This window comes from Gavia stellata, chromosome 2 (assembly GCF_030936135.1).
Source record: "Gavia stellata isolate bGavSte3 chromosome 2, bGavSte3.hap2, whole genome shotgun sequence".
NCBI lineage: Eukaryota > Metazoa > Chordata > Aves > Gaviiformes > Gaviidae > Gavia > Gavia stellata.
Window position 1 is genome coordinate 14,204,743 of NC_082595.1, and position 17,817 is coordinate 14,222,559.

The window sequence follows — 17,817 nt, forward strand, 5'->3', positions numbered from 1 at the left end:
ATCAAATTAAACTAATTATATTATTATGGAATTTTAAGATAGAAATATACTTAACCTCCTTCAAGAAAGCTGTAGCTATCCCTCTCTAATAAATAATTTCTTCACTGAACAGGCAAAGTAAGTTATAAAATTTAGGAATTCTGTGTCTGTTAGGCTTTCAATTTTGAGGTACTTATATTGATTATATAGATAAATTAGACTCTTTGGCATGTTAGCGAGCCCATGAGAATAATTTCCAAAGATGCAAACTACATCACTTCTAAGAACTGGCAAACAACTTTCATATATTTTTTCCTCTAGCTAAATCGACATTTTATTAACAAACAAAAATTTGTTCCAGTAATTCACAAACTGCTTCCAAAACAAGATTTAGAACTTGATAATGAAAAGAAGGAATATAAATAACATAATTGTCTTCTCTGATTTACCATCATTTACAAGACAGAAACATGTTGGGTAACTTTTATATTGCTTAAAGATCCTATACTTATTGCTTGTAAAGTATGGATAAGATTGAAGTGGAGTGATTTCTTGATTGTGTCTTTATTTACACGTATTTTCTTTGTTCCATTTCTACAAATCCCCAAAATGGCATCAAAACAAAGCATAGGAGTTAAAATACAAGATTTACTAGCAATTATACCACTCTGCTTGGTGATGGTTAAAAAAAAAAAAGTGTGAAAAAGGTTAGAGCACCATCAATACATTGTTAAAGATTGACAGCAACAGCTGACTAAATTAAATTCAAAAGTCCTTTAAAACACATAATACTGTTGATTATGGCTGATTTGGGAGTGGGGTGGGAATACCAATAGCAGTAAGCCATTCGCACTTTTAAGAGAACATTGGTTTTCAAGATGGAAAACATCCAGTTAGAAACAACCGTGAGAAGATGAATGTGCTTCTATATGTATAATCACTTAAATTCTATCTAAAATCCATCAATTTAAACCTTCAACCATAATCAAGATAAAAGTGTATTATTAGACATTGTTAGCACTGCTACTTTTTTATTGCCTGCCAATAATTCTCTCTCTTATTTTGAAGCTCAGAATTGCTATAATGGCAAGTCCTGGTAGAAAAGCATAGAGTATTAAGAAATCGATTGTGAACCGGGACAATGCACCAGGAAAGTTTTTTTCAATGAACTGAATGCCATGAGAGAAAATACATGCTGCATTAATTGCAGTGGAACTGTTGGCTCCACCTGTCAAAAGAAAAAATTAATTTCTTTAGTAGGTGAATCAGGAAAATGAAAACTCAGGCTTCAGTATCTAGCTCATACATTTAATATACCTAGCCCTAATGCTATTTTAATGAGGAACTATACCCACTGCAGTATTTCCCATCATTTTGGAATGAGAACAGACAAGTCACATGTTCCTGCAGTTAACCTATGCCATATTTTTTGAAGGGAAGAATAAAGGGTCACTAGGAGCTTTCTGTTTTGTTCATGCCAAACAAAAGAAGATTTATGGCTTCTCAGGCACATTATCTGGAAGGGCCTCAAGAAGCAGGTTGCCCAGAGTGGTAGACTTACAGTGTTCATATTTGTTGAGTGCTTCCAAAATTCAAGAAATGGAGACTGTCTGAAGGGCACATTAAAAATCAGCTGCTTATTATTACTACCGAAGTCATGGATTCATTTTCTAACATTTGCCATCTATGCTCTTGTAATAAAGAGGGACAGGAGAGATTAATGGATGAAGAATATATAGCCTTGTAGAGGAGGAGCACAGACCTGGCTACAAAGCCCAAAATATCTTAGAGTAGGTCCAAAGCTGTAAGTTTTTACCCCCATTGATGGATGCTAGCTACTAACCCTGCTGACCTGGTTGATTCTAATGTCTTGGCAGTTATCTGGCTCACAGCCTGACAGATCCAAGCTGCTTAATGTATGCCATGGTAACGTATTTAGACTGAAGCCTCACTAGTATGAGAGGAAACATCTGGTCAGGTGTTACCTGTCAGTGTTCCCTGCACTCATGTTTGATCTTCTATTATGCAAATCTATTGATCTTCTATTTGTGTAACACTGCTCCGATAAGCATATAACAGGCTGCTAAGTTTACCTTCCAAAATGCCCCCACAGGCGGGATTAAAGAACAGGTGAAGAAGAGAAAGATGAAAAACTGAAAGAAGGAGAAATGGTTGCAAAAGGGAGTCAAACTTTTGTCTTGCTTGCTGATATGGCGTTACAGTACATATTTACTAATTAATAAGCTTTTTTAAAGAAGTTATCTTTGACTTATCAAGATACTTTTATTGTATGTAGAAGGAAAATAAGCATCGACATCTCATTAAAATTATTTACAATGGATTTAAAGGCTTTTTTTTTTCTTAAACACTTACCACATGTGAAGTTTAAGCCATAAAATTCATTGACTATAAGAACCTCACTGCTGTATTTTTGAAAGGTAAGATAACTGAGTATTTTAAAAGGTGTTGGCATTTCTTCGATGGTCCTTAAAGAAACAGAGAAGTTAAATTGGCTTTTGCTACATTCCAAGAGCCAGTTCTAACCCAAATTAAAACAAGCTCTCATCTTTGGTCATAGCCTGTTACAGAAACAGTTCTTGGCTGTACGTGTAGGGTTTTCAACCATAAAGTCTTTTTTAGTGCTAAATGAGGAGACAACCATGAAGGCTGTCTCTGACTTTGGTACAGTGTCATAACATTCAGCCCTGACTTGTTTAGGGATGCTCACAAATAATTCTATGAAGTTGTTTGCTATTCACATTGCAGTGATAAACTGAAAATGACAAGACCCAATATGAACCTTAGCTGCAAAAATGTGTTGCACCCAAAGTAAGAAACCACCCCCCCGTTCCATCTTCAAAAGCAAAAAAGACTGAATATCAATTCACTGGAACAATAACAACAAAACAAAAATGAAGCAAAAATAACGAGAAGAGAAACAGAGTATGAAAATTTTGAAATAACATTATTCGACAAGACTGGGCAATTTCTGCACCTAAAATAGTGCAAGACTTTATAATTAAACAAACAAATGAACACAAAAACCAGCAACCCAAGTCTCAATGCTGTTTTTAATATCCTTCATTGCGTATGAAGTTTAATCAAAGATATTCATAATATTAATTAGCAATGTCTCAACTGTAAAAAAAGGGTTAGAAACCAGTCTAATACTTTTTAAAAGTTATCATTAAGGCATTAGACTGTGGTAGCAGGAATAACTATCTTGCCACTATAAACATGCATCTTCCTGATATTAGGCAGGGACCAAATAATTAGATATTAACCTAGTTTTATTTGATAAGAAAGTATTAGCTGAGATCTACTTTGAAGAGACAAAGCATCATCAACTTTGTGAAGACTCATGCTTTTCTTGAGGACAACTTGTTGTCATCTGTTGTTAGGCTTACTTCATTTTCATTGGAAAGATCTCAGGTGAGCATATCCTCTTTGCTCAACATCTCAAGAAAACTTCTTTTGACAATAACATATTTATTCTGGTATTTATTTCTGGAAAAAACAGTAATTTCAGTACTGACAAATACAAGGGGAAAACTGGTCAAATTTCATGCAATTACGATGCAAAAACATTTATTTGCACAGTAATGAGCATGTGGATCATAATTTTCCTGCATATTTTCTACATTACTTTTTTATTTATTATTTTTATGTAGTTCAGTCTGCACAGGTAGAAAAAGTGTCTGAAAAGTTTAATGGCTAAACTAAGATAGATGAGAACCACCTTTTTTTAAACCATTATTCCCAGTGTTTAATGTCTGATAAGTTCCAGCAGTTATTAAAAGTTGTAGGAACCTTTTTTTTGGTAGGCTCCTTTAATAAGGACAGCATTTCATGTTAATGTCAGCATAAGTAAAAGAATTCAGCTGAGCTGATAGATATTAATTGCTCAGTTTTATCTTCCATTTATTTGCAGAAAGTGGGGAAAAAAGTTAATGTCTTTTTTATTAAGTGTCTGGTTTGTGTGTTTAGTACAAGGTCTAACATGATTAGGTAGTTCTACCTCTGAGGGTTAACAGCTGCACTTTCTTTCCACTGCTACCTGTGCATTATTGTGCTTCTGCAATACAGACTGTTCATGAAACTCTTCTATATGTAGATTATTTTAACATTAACACCATAGTGAAATAAAACTTTTTCCTACCTTACTAGTCCTGTTCCCACTACCACACCTGCTGAATTAAGTAGCACCACTCCGCTTTGGACTATATTTGGGTTTTGAACCATGCCAAGTATAACAAGTGTTAGTAGTTCACCAATTATATGAGACGCTAAGACAACAGCAAAGAAAATTCCAAATCTGGAAGCATCAGGATACAACCCTGCAGTCCTGTACAAAAAATGAGCAAAAGAACACTTTAAAAACAGTGTTTGGGTACTAAACTTGGAATGTAACTTTTATTTTTGTTTTTATTTATTTTTTGCAATTACAGCTCATTAAGTGAACAGTTTATGCCTTAACGCTTAGTATGTTGTTTGGAGCCTTAACATAAAGGACATCCACTTAATATCATGACGTAAGTGCAGATACATTAGGTTTTCTCCATCTAGATAAAAAATAGTTATGTAAAGATGTAATTGTGTCATAAATCTGTGTTGCTTCAAGATAACCACTGTGGCTTTTACAATCCCTTGAGCTAATATCCTCCTCCTTTTAAAGTCTATGCAGTGGGAGTTATTTATGTAATACCCATATTTAAAGAACATCTTTATGCAGATAATTAACAGATGGAATTTTGCACTTCTGATACTGTGTATACAAATGTAAAAATTTATATACTCATTTAAATGGAAGGCGAATTGAATTCACCACCCATGTAATTCATCCAAATGCAGTTTCCTCCATACTCCTGCACTCTTTAATACAACACGCTGTTCCCAGCTTTTCCCTAGCTCACCTAAGGAAAAAAGTCCTGTCCCCCCCAACCTGTACCAAAGATTAAAAAGTTAAGAGAGGCCAGCAATTGCTTGGCAAACTTAATTCAGCCTTACTGTGTATATGACAGATGACAAAACCTTTTATTACATGGTGACATATTACTCTTCTTCCAAAATACCTCAAACCAAACTTGCCTCATACCAGGTACAGACTGCATGCTTTGCTTAGCTAACAAGCAGCTATTCAACATTTTCTTTTCTTTTTCATTGCTTAATGCAAAGCCCTACATCTTTTTTTTAATCCACCATGTTCGAACATGGTCTTAAAAAAGAAGTATTAATTTTCTTACAGGTTTTCTGTAGCATTCTTTGCATGTAATACCAAGATAATCTCTATTATAAATAGATGGCTGAACACTGAATTCACATATGAAACATTCAATGAGCTAGCAGGTATTTAACAAACTTTAATCACAGGTTGGTGCAGAAGAAACAGCTCTCCAAAGTCCTATCATGAACGATACACCTTCTCTGAAGTACTCTAATACTTTACATAGAGCTATGTAAATACAGACTAGTAAATCTGGGTAGGACTAGAAAGAGAAGAAACCCTAGAAGAGAACAAAAAAACCAACTCAGAAGAGAGACTATTACAGCAATAGAATGATAGGATAATATAAACTGTTAGAACATTTCCCAGAGGTATCTTTAGCTAGGAAAATATGCATAAACAGAGTACATTTACTTGATTGCAAAAGTGGCTGTATTTGTTCTTGTCCAGAGCTGCCTTGTGTCGGATCAGGTAAGAGTTTGGGTCTGTCTGACCCAAACTGTCTGACCCTACAAACACAAACTCTGAGAGAAATGGTTGGTAAGAACACATACCAGAGGCTATCAAAGCCTCTCCAAAAGTTAGTCCATCCAGGAAAGTTTAGTCCTGCACAGATACAATCTTAAAATTTCATAGAGAAACTGCTTGCCCTAAGAGGTCTAAGGGCAATATGAAATCACTGACACATCACTGATGGCTTCCAAACAACCACAAGACAGCAAAGATAGGCGGAGGCTAGTATCTGTAAACATTATCCATTAACCGGAATCACACTCTTTATTGTTGATTGTATGTGAAGCTACCAAAGCACAAGGGCAAAGTCTCTGCCCATACAAATTTCCTATTCATTAGGGAGTGAGCGTGACAAACAGTGGCTCATGATCTTCAGGAGCTCCACAAACCTTCCCCCATTGAGCCTGAAACGGTGCTTTCCAAATGGCTGCCTTCTCGGCAACCAGCTCACTAGCAGGCAGAAATGGAAGGGCTCTGGTGAGCACAGTGCATCCTCTAAACACTTAGTGGGAAGAGTAATTTCTGTTTGTCTGTGGAAAAGGACTTCTCAGGGAGCACTGCCTGAAGCAGGCGGCACTGATAGCTTGCAGAAATAAAAGCCCAGGTAGCTAAGGGGACAAAGAGAAAGATTACCTTGCTTGAACAAAACTTCAGTGCACTACACACCACTCCTTTCATAATTAGGAAAACAAAAAAACCAGAAAAAGCTTGAAGGACAGAAATTGGTCCTTACTACTTTGCTATTAGCTTACGCCAGCAGCCATGGACTGTATTAAGTTCAGAATAAGCAAGTGGAAGGTGGGAAATCAATGGAACATCAATGAAGAAGAGTAGACCTATATGATAATAAGGCAATAAACAGATTAAATATTTCATCATCCCATTCTGAGGTACTACTTCACAATGATGCGAGGAAATGTATGTACTGGGGGGAAAAAAGCAAGCTTTACAATCAAACCCTTTCTCCCATTATCAGAAATCCACTTCAGTGCCTTTCTCTGGAGAGTGGAAGAGAGGGATCCAGATCTCATCACTTCCGTATGCTGTAGCTAAACCCCAAATGTCCTAGGAAATATGAAGCTTTGTTACTGTCACATACCTACTGTTGTCTTCCTGACTTTTTTTTTCTTGTTATTTCCTATCTTTCTAAATGCAATGTAAAATGACACTTCCTACTTTTGGTATGACACAAGAACGATAAATGTCCCAGGCCCATTAAAACTTCCAACTACCTAGAGAGCTGGTAACTTACTCACTCACTCAGGAAGTGTTTTAACACTGCCTGAAAGAGAAGGGTTAAAATTGTGCCATCTTCCCTTAAGCTTTCTCTGTAATCGTTCTGAGAGATAATAGCAGGAAGACATGCCAGGAGGCCTGTTGCTGACATGGGAATTGAAACTGGTAACAAAAAGAAAACGACAAGCCAACAGATGGTACAAGTGCTTACCAGTATATAAAGGTGCTGAAAATTGCCACGCTGATGACACTGAAGGGCAGGAAATGTACTATATAAGCTAAAAGCATTTGCCACTTCTTATACAAGCCATCTTTACTTTCTTGGTCACTGATAGCACGTAAAGGTGGGACTGGATTAAATATAAAAAATAAATTAAATCACCATTGAATAAAGAGACCAAGACTTGTTGCAAGCAAAAATCACCTGAAGCACAGAGACAACTTTGAGAATGTATCAGAAACATTCTGTCTAAACCAGTCTGATCACCTTCTCCCCCAGTATAAATGCAAAACACACTCCCTGCAGATTGCAAAAGTTGGTAAGCTTAATGAAAGAGGCCTAATTAGGCAGCATGCAGGCCAGCCTTCTCTTTTTGCAGATGCAAATTAAAGACATGAAAAAACTGCCGTCACTGGGTAATTTCTTGAGGTGCTCTGACCCCATGGTGATGACAGCAGTGTATGTTCCCTACACAAGCAGAACAGTTTTTAGGGCTGTAAATAGAAACTACTGTTGGTCTTAGTATGGCAGCTGTAAGAGAAACACCCGCTAAGAAAAATGTAATCATCACATAATACTCTTAAATCTAACTATCCTTAATTGCTGTCAAAGCTGTTTCGTACTTTCATCCTTTCCATGTCTTTGGTTTTGATCTCACTTCAGATGTTAACTACAGACCTAGACTTTGTCCTGCCTTTATAATGCTACACGCAGGCACGTTAAGGGCTCTTGCACAGTTCAGAATAAAGCCTCCATACACAGGCCAGCTGCAAAAAGGGAGAGGCAGGGATCAGGGCATATTCCTTCATTAAGTGCAGTGAACCTGGAGCCCCTCTGATGGGCTAATCTTTTTCTGTGGTGCAAAGCTTCCTGTTGCTTCGCCTTTGAATTTCATGCTTCTGTATCAGTTCTGACATTCTTAAAACTGTTAAGATCCTTTAAATGACTACCTTCAAAAAACACTTTTCCCTATTTACAAAATAGTGGCAGCAATACCTGCTGCTGCACGTAATACAGGACAGAAACTCACAAAGGGCAACAGCATTGAGCATCCCTGTGTAGGGGGGGGCACTCACACACTGGTAGACAAGCCCCACACGGTCCTGCACAGCTCCTTTTACCAGGTCATTCCTTAGTCTAAGAAGGAAAAGTGCTACAAACAAGCCAAATAACAGATTCTGGAGGAGACGCATGATGATGCCCATCTTATCTCTGGAGAAGTTTCTTGTCGTCCTCCTGATAATGAAACAAAACAACAACAATATACTTGTTGGCTATGACTGACCACATGTTGGTAGGGTATTTAGCTTTGAACAAATCTTATACACACAGTGTCCACAAACAGGTAATATATTAAAAAAGACAGAGACAAGTACGGTGGTAGACCAAAATAACCAAGAAAGTGCATTTATATATGGAGGGAAAACCCCAAAAGATTAGTGGATAAGAAAAAAGATGTTTCTTTTAAAAAAAAGGAAAAAAAAAAAAAAAAAGGGACTCTTACCGTAAAAGAATCCATAATTTGTAAAAGGCACTGGGTGAGTCTTTGTTTTTGAATGGTATTGGTGGCAGCTCTTTCATACACTTTGTTCTTTCAATGGCTGCCAGTACTTTGCTAAAGATCTCCGAGTTTTTGTAGGCTGATACAATCACCTGAACCCTACTATAGGTTTCGAGTTCACGTTCCTTGCTTCTGGTGTCCACAGATGTCAGATCCACTGTAAATTTACAAAGTGTTTACTATATACACACATCACTTTCCCTTCACACCTCTTCCTGCCCTCGCAATTAACATGTCTTTTTCTCTATTCTAAAATCTGCAAAGAAGAAAAGGTCCATTGACATTATTCAAGGTTTCTTTTACTCCTCCCTTCTGTTAGAAGCAACATGAATGAATAACTGTGCAGCCACAATAAATCTCTGTGTTTTCTGGCCTCTGTAGGATCCTGAAGTTTGAGTCCTTTACCTGGAAATGCAAGGACCGAGTGGTGTGCTGGTGAGACCTTTAGCGTTCTTCCAGAGCACAGAGCTGTGCCACCGGTGAAGTGCTACTGCTGCCAAGAGCAAGACAGAGCACCAGCTGAGGATGAACACTGATGAGAAAGAGAGATGACTTCCTGGTCATGTATTTCTCAGGTTTTCAGGCAAACGCTCAGACATGGCTCCCTGATTCGCCCTTGTCCTCTGCCTGCTCCTCCTTAACCATGAGCTTTATTTTTCAGTTAGTTTGAGCTCATGCTGCAGAGACACTGCTCTTCTCTACTTGAGCTGTTACTGCATTGTTCCACTGGGTTTCACCCACCTCCTTCTCAGACATACTTCTGTTTTAATGTGAAGTCAGAGGCTGTTCAGCAGGCCAAATTCCCCTAGGAGGCTCAGCCCAAGCTGAAGAAAATATTACTTACTGCCGTGGAACTTATAAAAAGGTAAATACTTTACAGAGTTGATGTTTCTTTCTAATAAGTCCACCTATACCTATTCCTGACACCAGCGATTCTTTTATTGGCAGATGGGAACTTTGTGTGTGCTATTTGTACAAGTCATACGGATTCAGCAATAGTGCTAAAACGCATTAGAAATTTCCCTTTTCCCTAATAGTAATGAATTATCTATGGTTTCAAAATCTAGACTGTTCTCAGGAACAGCTGTTCTTATGGATTTTTATACTACTCTTTTACATCTGCTAAGATGTCTTTATCAGTTATTTATTCTTAAGCTTTCTGTCACCCTTAGATTTCAGTTTTCCAGTATTATGCTCAACTTCAAAATACAAATTGAACAAGAGAAAATGAGCCCTGTCCAAGATTCTTCATTTGTCCTCAAAACCTGAATTAAGCTTCTGAATACTTCCCTGGTGTTCTGAAAGCTGGAATTCAGCAGAATTGTCTGTAATGGTAAACATATCCAAAATGAAGCCATCACTTTTGTGGATACAAACACACAAAATACAGACATGCTTTTTAAAACTTGGCCAGTGTGTCTTGCTGGGAGACACACACAAAATAAATGGCAAGCAGGTGTGTTTGAAAAAAATATCACCACCAACTAGTCACTAGACCAAATAGCTAATGCCTACCATGCTTTTGTACTTTTTACATAAACACAACATGTGACATTTCAATAATACAATCCACACTCAATACATATTTTCCTCTGCTGTTGGTGTAAATGATATCAGAATCCATCCTTTCATTCACATCATTAAATCACACAAAAAATATAAACTACCAATTTTCCAAAGACTAAATATTCTCATGATTCTTTGCTCAAAATTGTATTTTTTCCTTTTCTTGTCACATTCAAAGGTTGACATTTGAAGAATGCAGTACTCGCTTTACCAAGCTTTTTAAAAAGTGGGTCTAAATCTCAAATCATCTATGCTTTTCAAGACTATTCAAATTCATGAAGGCAAAATTATCCTCACTGTCACACCAGTATTTTCAGCTTCATCCCATTCCAGCTTCATGTCAACAACCATCCTCTCTTCTCTCTAAGTTTAGGATGCCATCTAGACAACAGAAGAACACTGCCTTCTCTGAATGTGCCATGTTTCTAAATACTGCTTTTTTGGATTGGTCAAATTCCCTAGTTAACACTCAGCTGGTATCATCAGAAATCAACCTACATACTAGATTAAAAAAGAGAGGTAGATTGATATAGACACACACATTTGTGTGTACATATATACACACACACAAACACTTACACATCTTCTTCAAACATGTATCTGCATGGATCAGGTACACAGACGACCTGCAGCAAAACCAAGCTTCATTTCCAAAATCTCATGCTGACACCTTTTTTTCATTCTGAATTGGTAAAACAGTACTCTTCAGCTTTTGCCAACAGCTTGCCATCATTGTCTCCTGAAACATCCATACATTCTGCTCCACTAGCTCACCCTGGTATTAGAAACTCCGCAAACTTTCTGAAACCTCAAATTGTGAATCTCTGGAAATTGATGCCTCAAGTCATCCTGTATTTATCCTACATCCTTCCCTTCAGGCAACAATTACCTTCAGTTTCTTGGCATCACGAAAGTCCGTAAGAGCATGAGACTTTCCACAGTTTTGGGATCAAATTGATTTTCCAGTGTCCAGTGGACAGCCATAGGGAGATGCCATCAGGAATCCACAGGTTTCATGAAACTGAGATTCCTTTTTTATTGCTAGTTTACTCCTTTCTCCTGTGTTTCAATCCTACTGCAAACTTTTTCTTCTTTATGGAGTCAGTGAAGGTTACATGGGCCCAGCTCTCTCATCTCTGAGCTGAGCACAATTAAAAGTTTGGAAATAATTTGAACACATTTCTATCCCTGGAAGAACTTCAATTTGGGGAAGAAAACTTGTTTGTCTAAAGGAAACCCATATTTTTACCAAAACAACTTAGACAAACTTACCATAGAAGTCAAAAGGATTTGATTGCTCAGGACAAGAATAGCCGCATTTGCTAAAAAAGGTAATCATTTCCATAGGGTTCCCACAGAAAACCATTTCTCCAAAGCTCATGATGGCTATTTTGTCAAATAACTGTGGGGAGCAAATTAATATATCAGCAATGCATACCGAGAAGCAACACATTCATTCCTGAATACGGCTACTGTCTTGGTAATAAAAACGCTTTGACAGGAAAAACAGTTTTGACACAAACTTCCTTAGTCTATTTCTGTCAAAGGAAGTTTGTCCTTTCTATCGCTTCTGTCGGCGATTATGCAAGATAACACATTTGTAAGCTCTTAAAACCAGTGACGGCAGCATACAGAGGTAATCCACAAACAGAAATTGGAGCTATGGACTTCTGACTTCACTTCTAATGCACCTTCACTTACTGACAGACCTCATTTGGCGCTTAATAGCCCCAGTCTATAAAATCCCCAGTTGTTGGGAAGATTATCTTGAAGTGCTTAAGGACTTTAACAGCACTGCTCTTCGGGTGAACATTTGCCAGGGCAGGGCTCCCACCAGCTATATTCCCAAGGCACCAGGACTGCTTTCAATCCAGAAAACCACTGTCACTCCCCTCTGGCTTCATGACCACTTACAATCAATTCAGTCAGCCAGGGAAGAGGTGCCTTGCATTCACGTGGTGGGTGGTGGATGTGTCAGAAGAGCGAAGTGCGAAATAGTAATGGGAAGGGAGAAATGCTCTCCCCAGCACAAGCCCTGCAAGGCTTGCCCCACCACATGACACAAAGAGGAAAAAAGAAGATTTTTTCTCTTTTTTTTCCCCCCGCTCCAAATCATGGCTTTATCTGTCTCAAGTTGCAAGTGTTACTGAAATATGAATATGTACAGATAAATAAAGTGCTAGTTTTTACAGTGCCTGCACACATGGGGGATTAACATGGCTTCTCCCAGTGTTTTTGATTTGGGTAGCTGCATAACACAAAGGTTAGGCACACAGTCAACGTGCATACTATTTTCACAGGGCAGTATGTGTCCCAAAGTGCCCTGTGAGTGGCAGAAGGCCAGAGCTGTAAAGCTCAAGACAAACCTGTATTTATGCAGGGGAGGGGAAGAGGGCCTTTGAAGGCAACTATACTGAATCGTGTACTTTTATCCTGAAAAGAACCTAGGTACTAAGAAGCCTGGTAAAAAAACCAAATAGTTAGTAGATATCATTTACCCTGAAGAGTTCTGAGCGAGGCTGATGAATCGTAATAATCACAATCCTGTCTCTGTGTGCAAGCTCTGAGAGCAGCGAGACAATCTGGTTTGCAGTCAGGCAGTCCAGCCCTGTTGTGGGTTCATCAAGTAGCATGACTTCTGTGAAATGACAAGGAATAGCATTAAAACTCAGGTAAATGGGGAGCAAATGTTATAGCTTCTGCCTTTGAAGCTAATTTGGCAAATAGTATAGAAATTACTTTACATGTGAAGTTCTGTGTGTAAAGCAGAGTATACATAGATACTGCCATGATGCGATCTTTCAGTTTTAGTTAGCTTCAGTGGTTCAGTTTCAGTGACTAGGGATATGGACATAAAAAGTACTGCAGGATCAGAGCATAATAATTTTTTTCTAAGTTCAGATGAAATCTGAAAATTACCAAAATAGATTTGATGTATACATCTGCTTCTAAGAACAATAATGATAAATTTCAGCATGTATACAAATGTAAATATAACTGACATAGTTAGCTAGAAGTTATAATCTGAATTAAATCTGTATATATACACACAGAATTTATTATTAACAGATTAAGAGTTGTTAAAATACAGCATATGTAATTCCATAGATGAGAGAGGTAGGGGTTTTTCACTGCATTTTCTTAATGATTTTATTGCACATGGAAGGATAAAAGTTACAGTCAAATCCTTTATTTTTACAGAGAAGAGGGCAGTTCAACCTTAATCAGGATAAGGGGGGAGGAGAGCTTTGTCTATAGGTTTATCTACACAGAATTACTTTTTGTTTACTATAGAGTTTAGTGAACTTACTGAGCAATAACTACACCCAATGACTTCTCCAGGAGTCACCAGTAGCACACAGTAGTACCTGTGATGTATCTCATTTTGCTATTTAAATGCTCCTTCCTGCCTGGTATGCAGTCCTAGCACATCCGCACCTCTACGAGCACTCCAGAATCCAATAAATGCATGCTATACATTCACACCATAAGATTCTGGCACCTTTAAGAAACTATCTCAAAACTGACAAAATTTACAGTGCTGTTTCCCATGGCTAATCCTTCTAGTTACTCTGCTTTGATTTTCATTCATCGGATTTTTTTTCTTTACAGTAAATCTGCAACCACATATGGAAGTGTGGTATTCATCAATATCTGGTTTCTTATCAAGGGCAATGCAGCATGAGGGCTGTTATACTTCTGAACATTTACTCTGTTTTGTTTACAACTTTTCCAAATGAGCAGATCTCATGTGCTGACTACCATTTTGGCTCTGGAACGTACATGGTGCTGACACATACATGGCTCAATGGCAGCTACTCTACTAAGAGGCTCCATGCTTGCATATGTATCACTCTAATGCACTCAAAAAACTGTAAATTAATGTGCCACAACCAACATTTCATACACAGGAAGGGCGAGCCCAGAAAGACTTAAAATGGATAAATGGAAGTCTAAACCTATGTTCAGTCCCTAAGATTTTAAAATTGTCTACTTTCTAAGATTAACTAATAGATTAATGGCAGACTTGAGTTACTGCTCATCCTCTTCTGTCATTACTCTAGACTAGCTTTTGCTGAATTACGGAATATGAATGCTTTTGTGTTTTGAAGTGGTTTATGGAGGTCCACGGCAGGAGTGCAAAGTGACACGGCTTTGTTTCATTTTGATAATCCATGCAGTGGTACTTACTGGGATCTTGTAACAGCTGAGCTGCAATTGATACACGACGCCTCTCACCCCCAGAAATTCCTACAAAAACACGGCTTCCAATTATTTTATCAGCCATGTGGCTAAGACTCAGCTCAGCCATAACTGCATCTACCTGAAAAATAATTACAATTTAGAAAGACTAAACACAGTCCAACTCAGATACCTGTGTGCAAAATGAAAAAAATGAAAGAAAAGAGGACATCATTTTAAGCTATGGCTTTCCTAATATGCTACTTTCATCCGTTCTAGTTGGAAGGTATCTGGCTTAATTTCTATTTGATTATTTTTAATATATTATTTCAATTATTATTTTTTAAATTTTATTTTAATTTATTCTGAAATGAGTAGAATTTTAGCTTCAGTTGACATTAAGAGATTAAGAAGTTAATGTATGAAGCATAATGTGCTGGTCTGGCTTCCAAAATAAGGGAGCAGAAAGGCACATCAATTCTGGGGATGTATAAAATACTGAGTGGAAGATAGGTGAAGAGAGAAGACAGAGAGCCAGAGCCTTTTGTCAGGAATATCCAATCTTTACTCTCAACCAAGGGCAAAAAGAGTCTTTTAATAGATCTGAAACACACCTATTTTATCAAGAAAGTAGCTTGTAGGAAGCTTATTAGACCAGTGCTTTTCAGAGCTATTCTGGTTAGTGAGAGACGTCCTACAGGAGCCAGAGTAGTGTCAAAGTCACCTCTGCTGTCCATGAGACTTAGCAGCACACATAGCCCTAAACACCGCAGAGAACTGGGTTTCCCAGCTGGGGAAGGGGAGCTGATCTCGACACCAATAGCAGCATCCCCTGCAGCAGTAACTGCTGCAGCTTTGGGCAGCAGAGTTTTGTCCCAGCATAATGGTGATTCCCTGGGGTATCAGCACAAGCCCCTTGCAGAGGCTGGGAGCACCAGAGAGCCTGTGTGCTGCTGCTCAGCAGAAGGATTTCTCCCCATTTGCAGAATAAGGATTACAAAACCTTATAAACGTAAAACACAGCCATGGATGGAAAATGCTGCTGGTGAAAGCATTACATGACATCATGTCTGCCTTTCTGGTGGAAGACGATAAAATACAGACCTTCTTTTTGATGAAGTCATTGGAACATTTCTGAAGAGTTAGTAAAGCAGTGTAGGTCAGAGACTCTTGTATGGTGAGGAAGCTTAACAAAGTGTCACACTGGAAAAAAAAAAAGGGTGAAGAGGAAGAAGCAGTTAGTCTGGTAGTAGTTAAGATCTTGCCCCTGCTCACACAACTTTCATTCATTCATACAATTTATTAACCTCTTTGTACCAAATTTATTAGTAAAATCACAGTCAGATAACATTACTCCATTACACTAGCAACTTTACTTTCTTTACATGAGAGGAAGCACAGTGCACAAAAATAAATGTAGAAAACAACCTGTGGCACATAAGAGAAGCAATCTCTAAACTGTTCCTTCTTCAGCTGATGCCCATTCACATACACTTCACCAAAGAAGTTGTCTTTATGTCCCAGTCTTCCTGATATTGCATCCAGAAGTGTTGTTTTCCCAGATCCTTTCAAACAAAATAAATTAATCATGTGATGAGATGAAGTTTGTGATTTCAAGAGCAGTAGCCTTGCTTGGATGGAGATATATGAAAAGAATAAAGGATTTTTTTTCCTCAACAACATTAAAATAATAGGTCCTGAAAATGCAGCTAGTTAAGGGGAAGTAAATGGGAAACCTGGAATGTGTGTAAATTAGCATTTAGTTCATACGAATCCACGCTCCATAGTGAAACATTTGGGTTTAGAAGTAACCTTATCTTTTATTGAAGTTATAATTGTTAGATGACAGAAGATTGAACTCCGAAAACTAAGCACCACATTTTAACAAAGCAGGGGTTAAAACCAGCTGCAATTTCATTAAAACACATACCTCAGTCACATTCATACCACTGTGGAAGTCACCGGTATTAACTCCGATCTTATTTCTTTTGAAGTACTGGAACAACTTACCAGAATTTCCTAAAATCCCCATGATCTGGCCACTCTCTATGTGAAATGAAACATCCTTAAGTATTTGCCGGGTCCATTTTTTATGATATAAAGGAACATTCCACCATGGGCCAACACGTTCTCTTGGAAAACAAACATAAAAAAAGATGAAATAGAGAAGATTTTAAAAATCTTGCATAAACAAGTGAACGGTTTATAGCTATTTGCATGTGGGATGGGAGCCTGCAAGGATTTTAAAATGTTGGGAAAAAGAAAAAAACCTTTCCCCCCTCAGCACTCCCCTCCCCAGGCTTTAACTTTTTAACTTCAGTGTTATCTGGAAGATAAAACAAAGGCTGAACGGATTTTTCAGAATAACTGCTAGGAGGCTTTCGGACTACAATCAAAATGGGAAACTTGAACGGAGGCTTTATTTGTTGATGATGTTTGCCAGCCATTAATCCACCTGACTGTTTTCTTAGGGCCTCCCATTATACTTCTGGCAGCAGTAAGAAAGGCAGTGGGAAAGAGCACAATCTTTGGAAATCTCCTCTAAAGCATCAACTTCAGAGACGTATGCAGAAGAACTGGTGAACCCTCCGGAGGAGAGACCAGCTCTGCCTCCCTCAAGCCGCATGCTCTACCCCGCGGCAGGCGGCCCAGCACCGTGAGGCGGGCGGCCTGGCAACACCCCTCCTTCTTTACTAGCCTGAAGCCGAACTCACAGCCCACCGGTCCCAGCCTCTCTCTCCCCTCAGTCCCTGGGGTCGGAGCAGCTCATGGCAGGCGGGGCCTTGCCATGCTGCCTTCCAGCCCTACCTGACCGTGTAGGAGACGCCCCGGACACTGATGCTGTCAGAGGGATGCGCTGTGGCCTTCACCTCCGCTGTCTGCCCGCTGCCGCTGCTCCTCTCCATGGCGGGAGACCCTCTGCCTGACATCCTCCGGTGCTGGGGCCCTGCAGGCTCCCTCCCTCACGCTGCCACCACCAAGCCTCCCCCGGCACGGGGCAGGGGCCGCTCGCCACTGTCCCAGTCACTGTCCCCGGACCGGAGGGATGGAGGAGGTCGTTGCCCCCAGCGCTCACCACCCAGGGAAGTGCCTAAGGGAAAAGAGAGGGGCTCTCAGTTCTTTCTTTCTCCTGAGAACAACTGATAGGCGATAAGCTGAAGCCGCTATCTGATGTACCTTTAGCCCGAGCTGTTACTGTCCCAGAGGGGAATATTTCCCTGTCCACAGGGTCACGCCAGCTGCAGAGACACAGCATGCCAGAAGAAACGGTGCTGCGGTGAAGGCGGCTGGAAAGGGCTGAGCTCAAAACCAAGAAGAGAAGGATTTCCACAGCTT

The 17,817-nt window shown here is 39.0% G+C and overlaps 1 protein-coding gene across 1 annotated transcript; it reads right to left on the bottom strand.

Annotated features, from left to right (window-relative positions):
* Window positions 1-937: 937 nt before the first annotated feature.
* ABCG5 (ATP binding cassette subfamily G member 5) lies at window positions 938-17,411 on the bottom strand. Its single transcript, XM_059835706.1, has 13 exons — window positions 17,290-17,411; window positions 16,492-16,613; window positions 15,910-16,046; window positions 15,586-15,684; window positions 14,491-14,623; window positions 12,798-12,937; window positions 11,572-11,701; window positions 8,677-8,890; window positions 8,203-8,408; window positions 7,164-7,302; window positions 4,139-4,324; window positions 2,347-2,465; window positions 938-1,201 (listed from the first exon to the last, which is right to left on the bottom strand). The coding sequence occupies exons 1-13, from the start codon at window positions 17,409-17,411 to the stop codon at window positions 1,011-1,013; spliced, it is 1,938 nt and encodes a 645-aa protein (XP_059691689.1). The 3' UTR covers window positions 938-1,010.
* Window positions 17,412-17,817: the final 406 nt, after the last annotated feature.

Coding starts and splice junctions, on each gene's coding strand:
- ABCG5 (XM_059835706.1), bottom strand. CDS start 17,411: ATGTCAGGCAGAGGGTCTCCCGCCATGGAGAGGAGCAGCGGCAGCGGG. Junction 12,938..14,490: donor TCAGCTGTTACAAGATCCCA/GTAAGTACCACT, acceptor GTCATTTCACAG/AAGTCATGCTACTTGATGAA. Junction 11,702..12,797: donor CTCGCTCAGAACTCTTCAGG/GTAAATGATATC, acceptor TGCTCCCCACAG/TTATTTGACAAAATAGCCAT.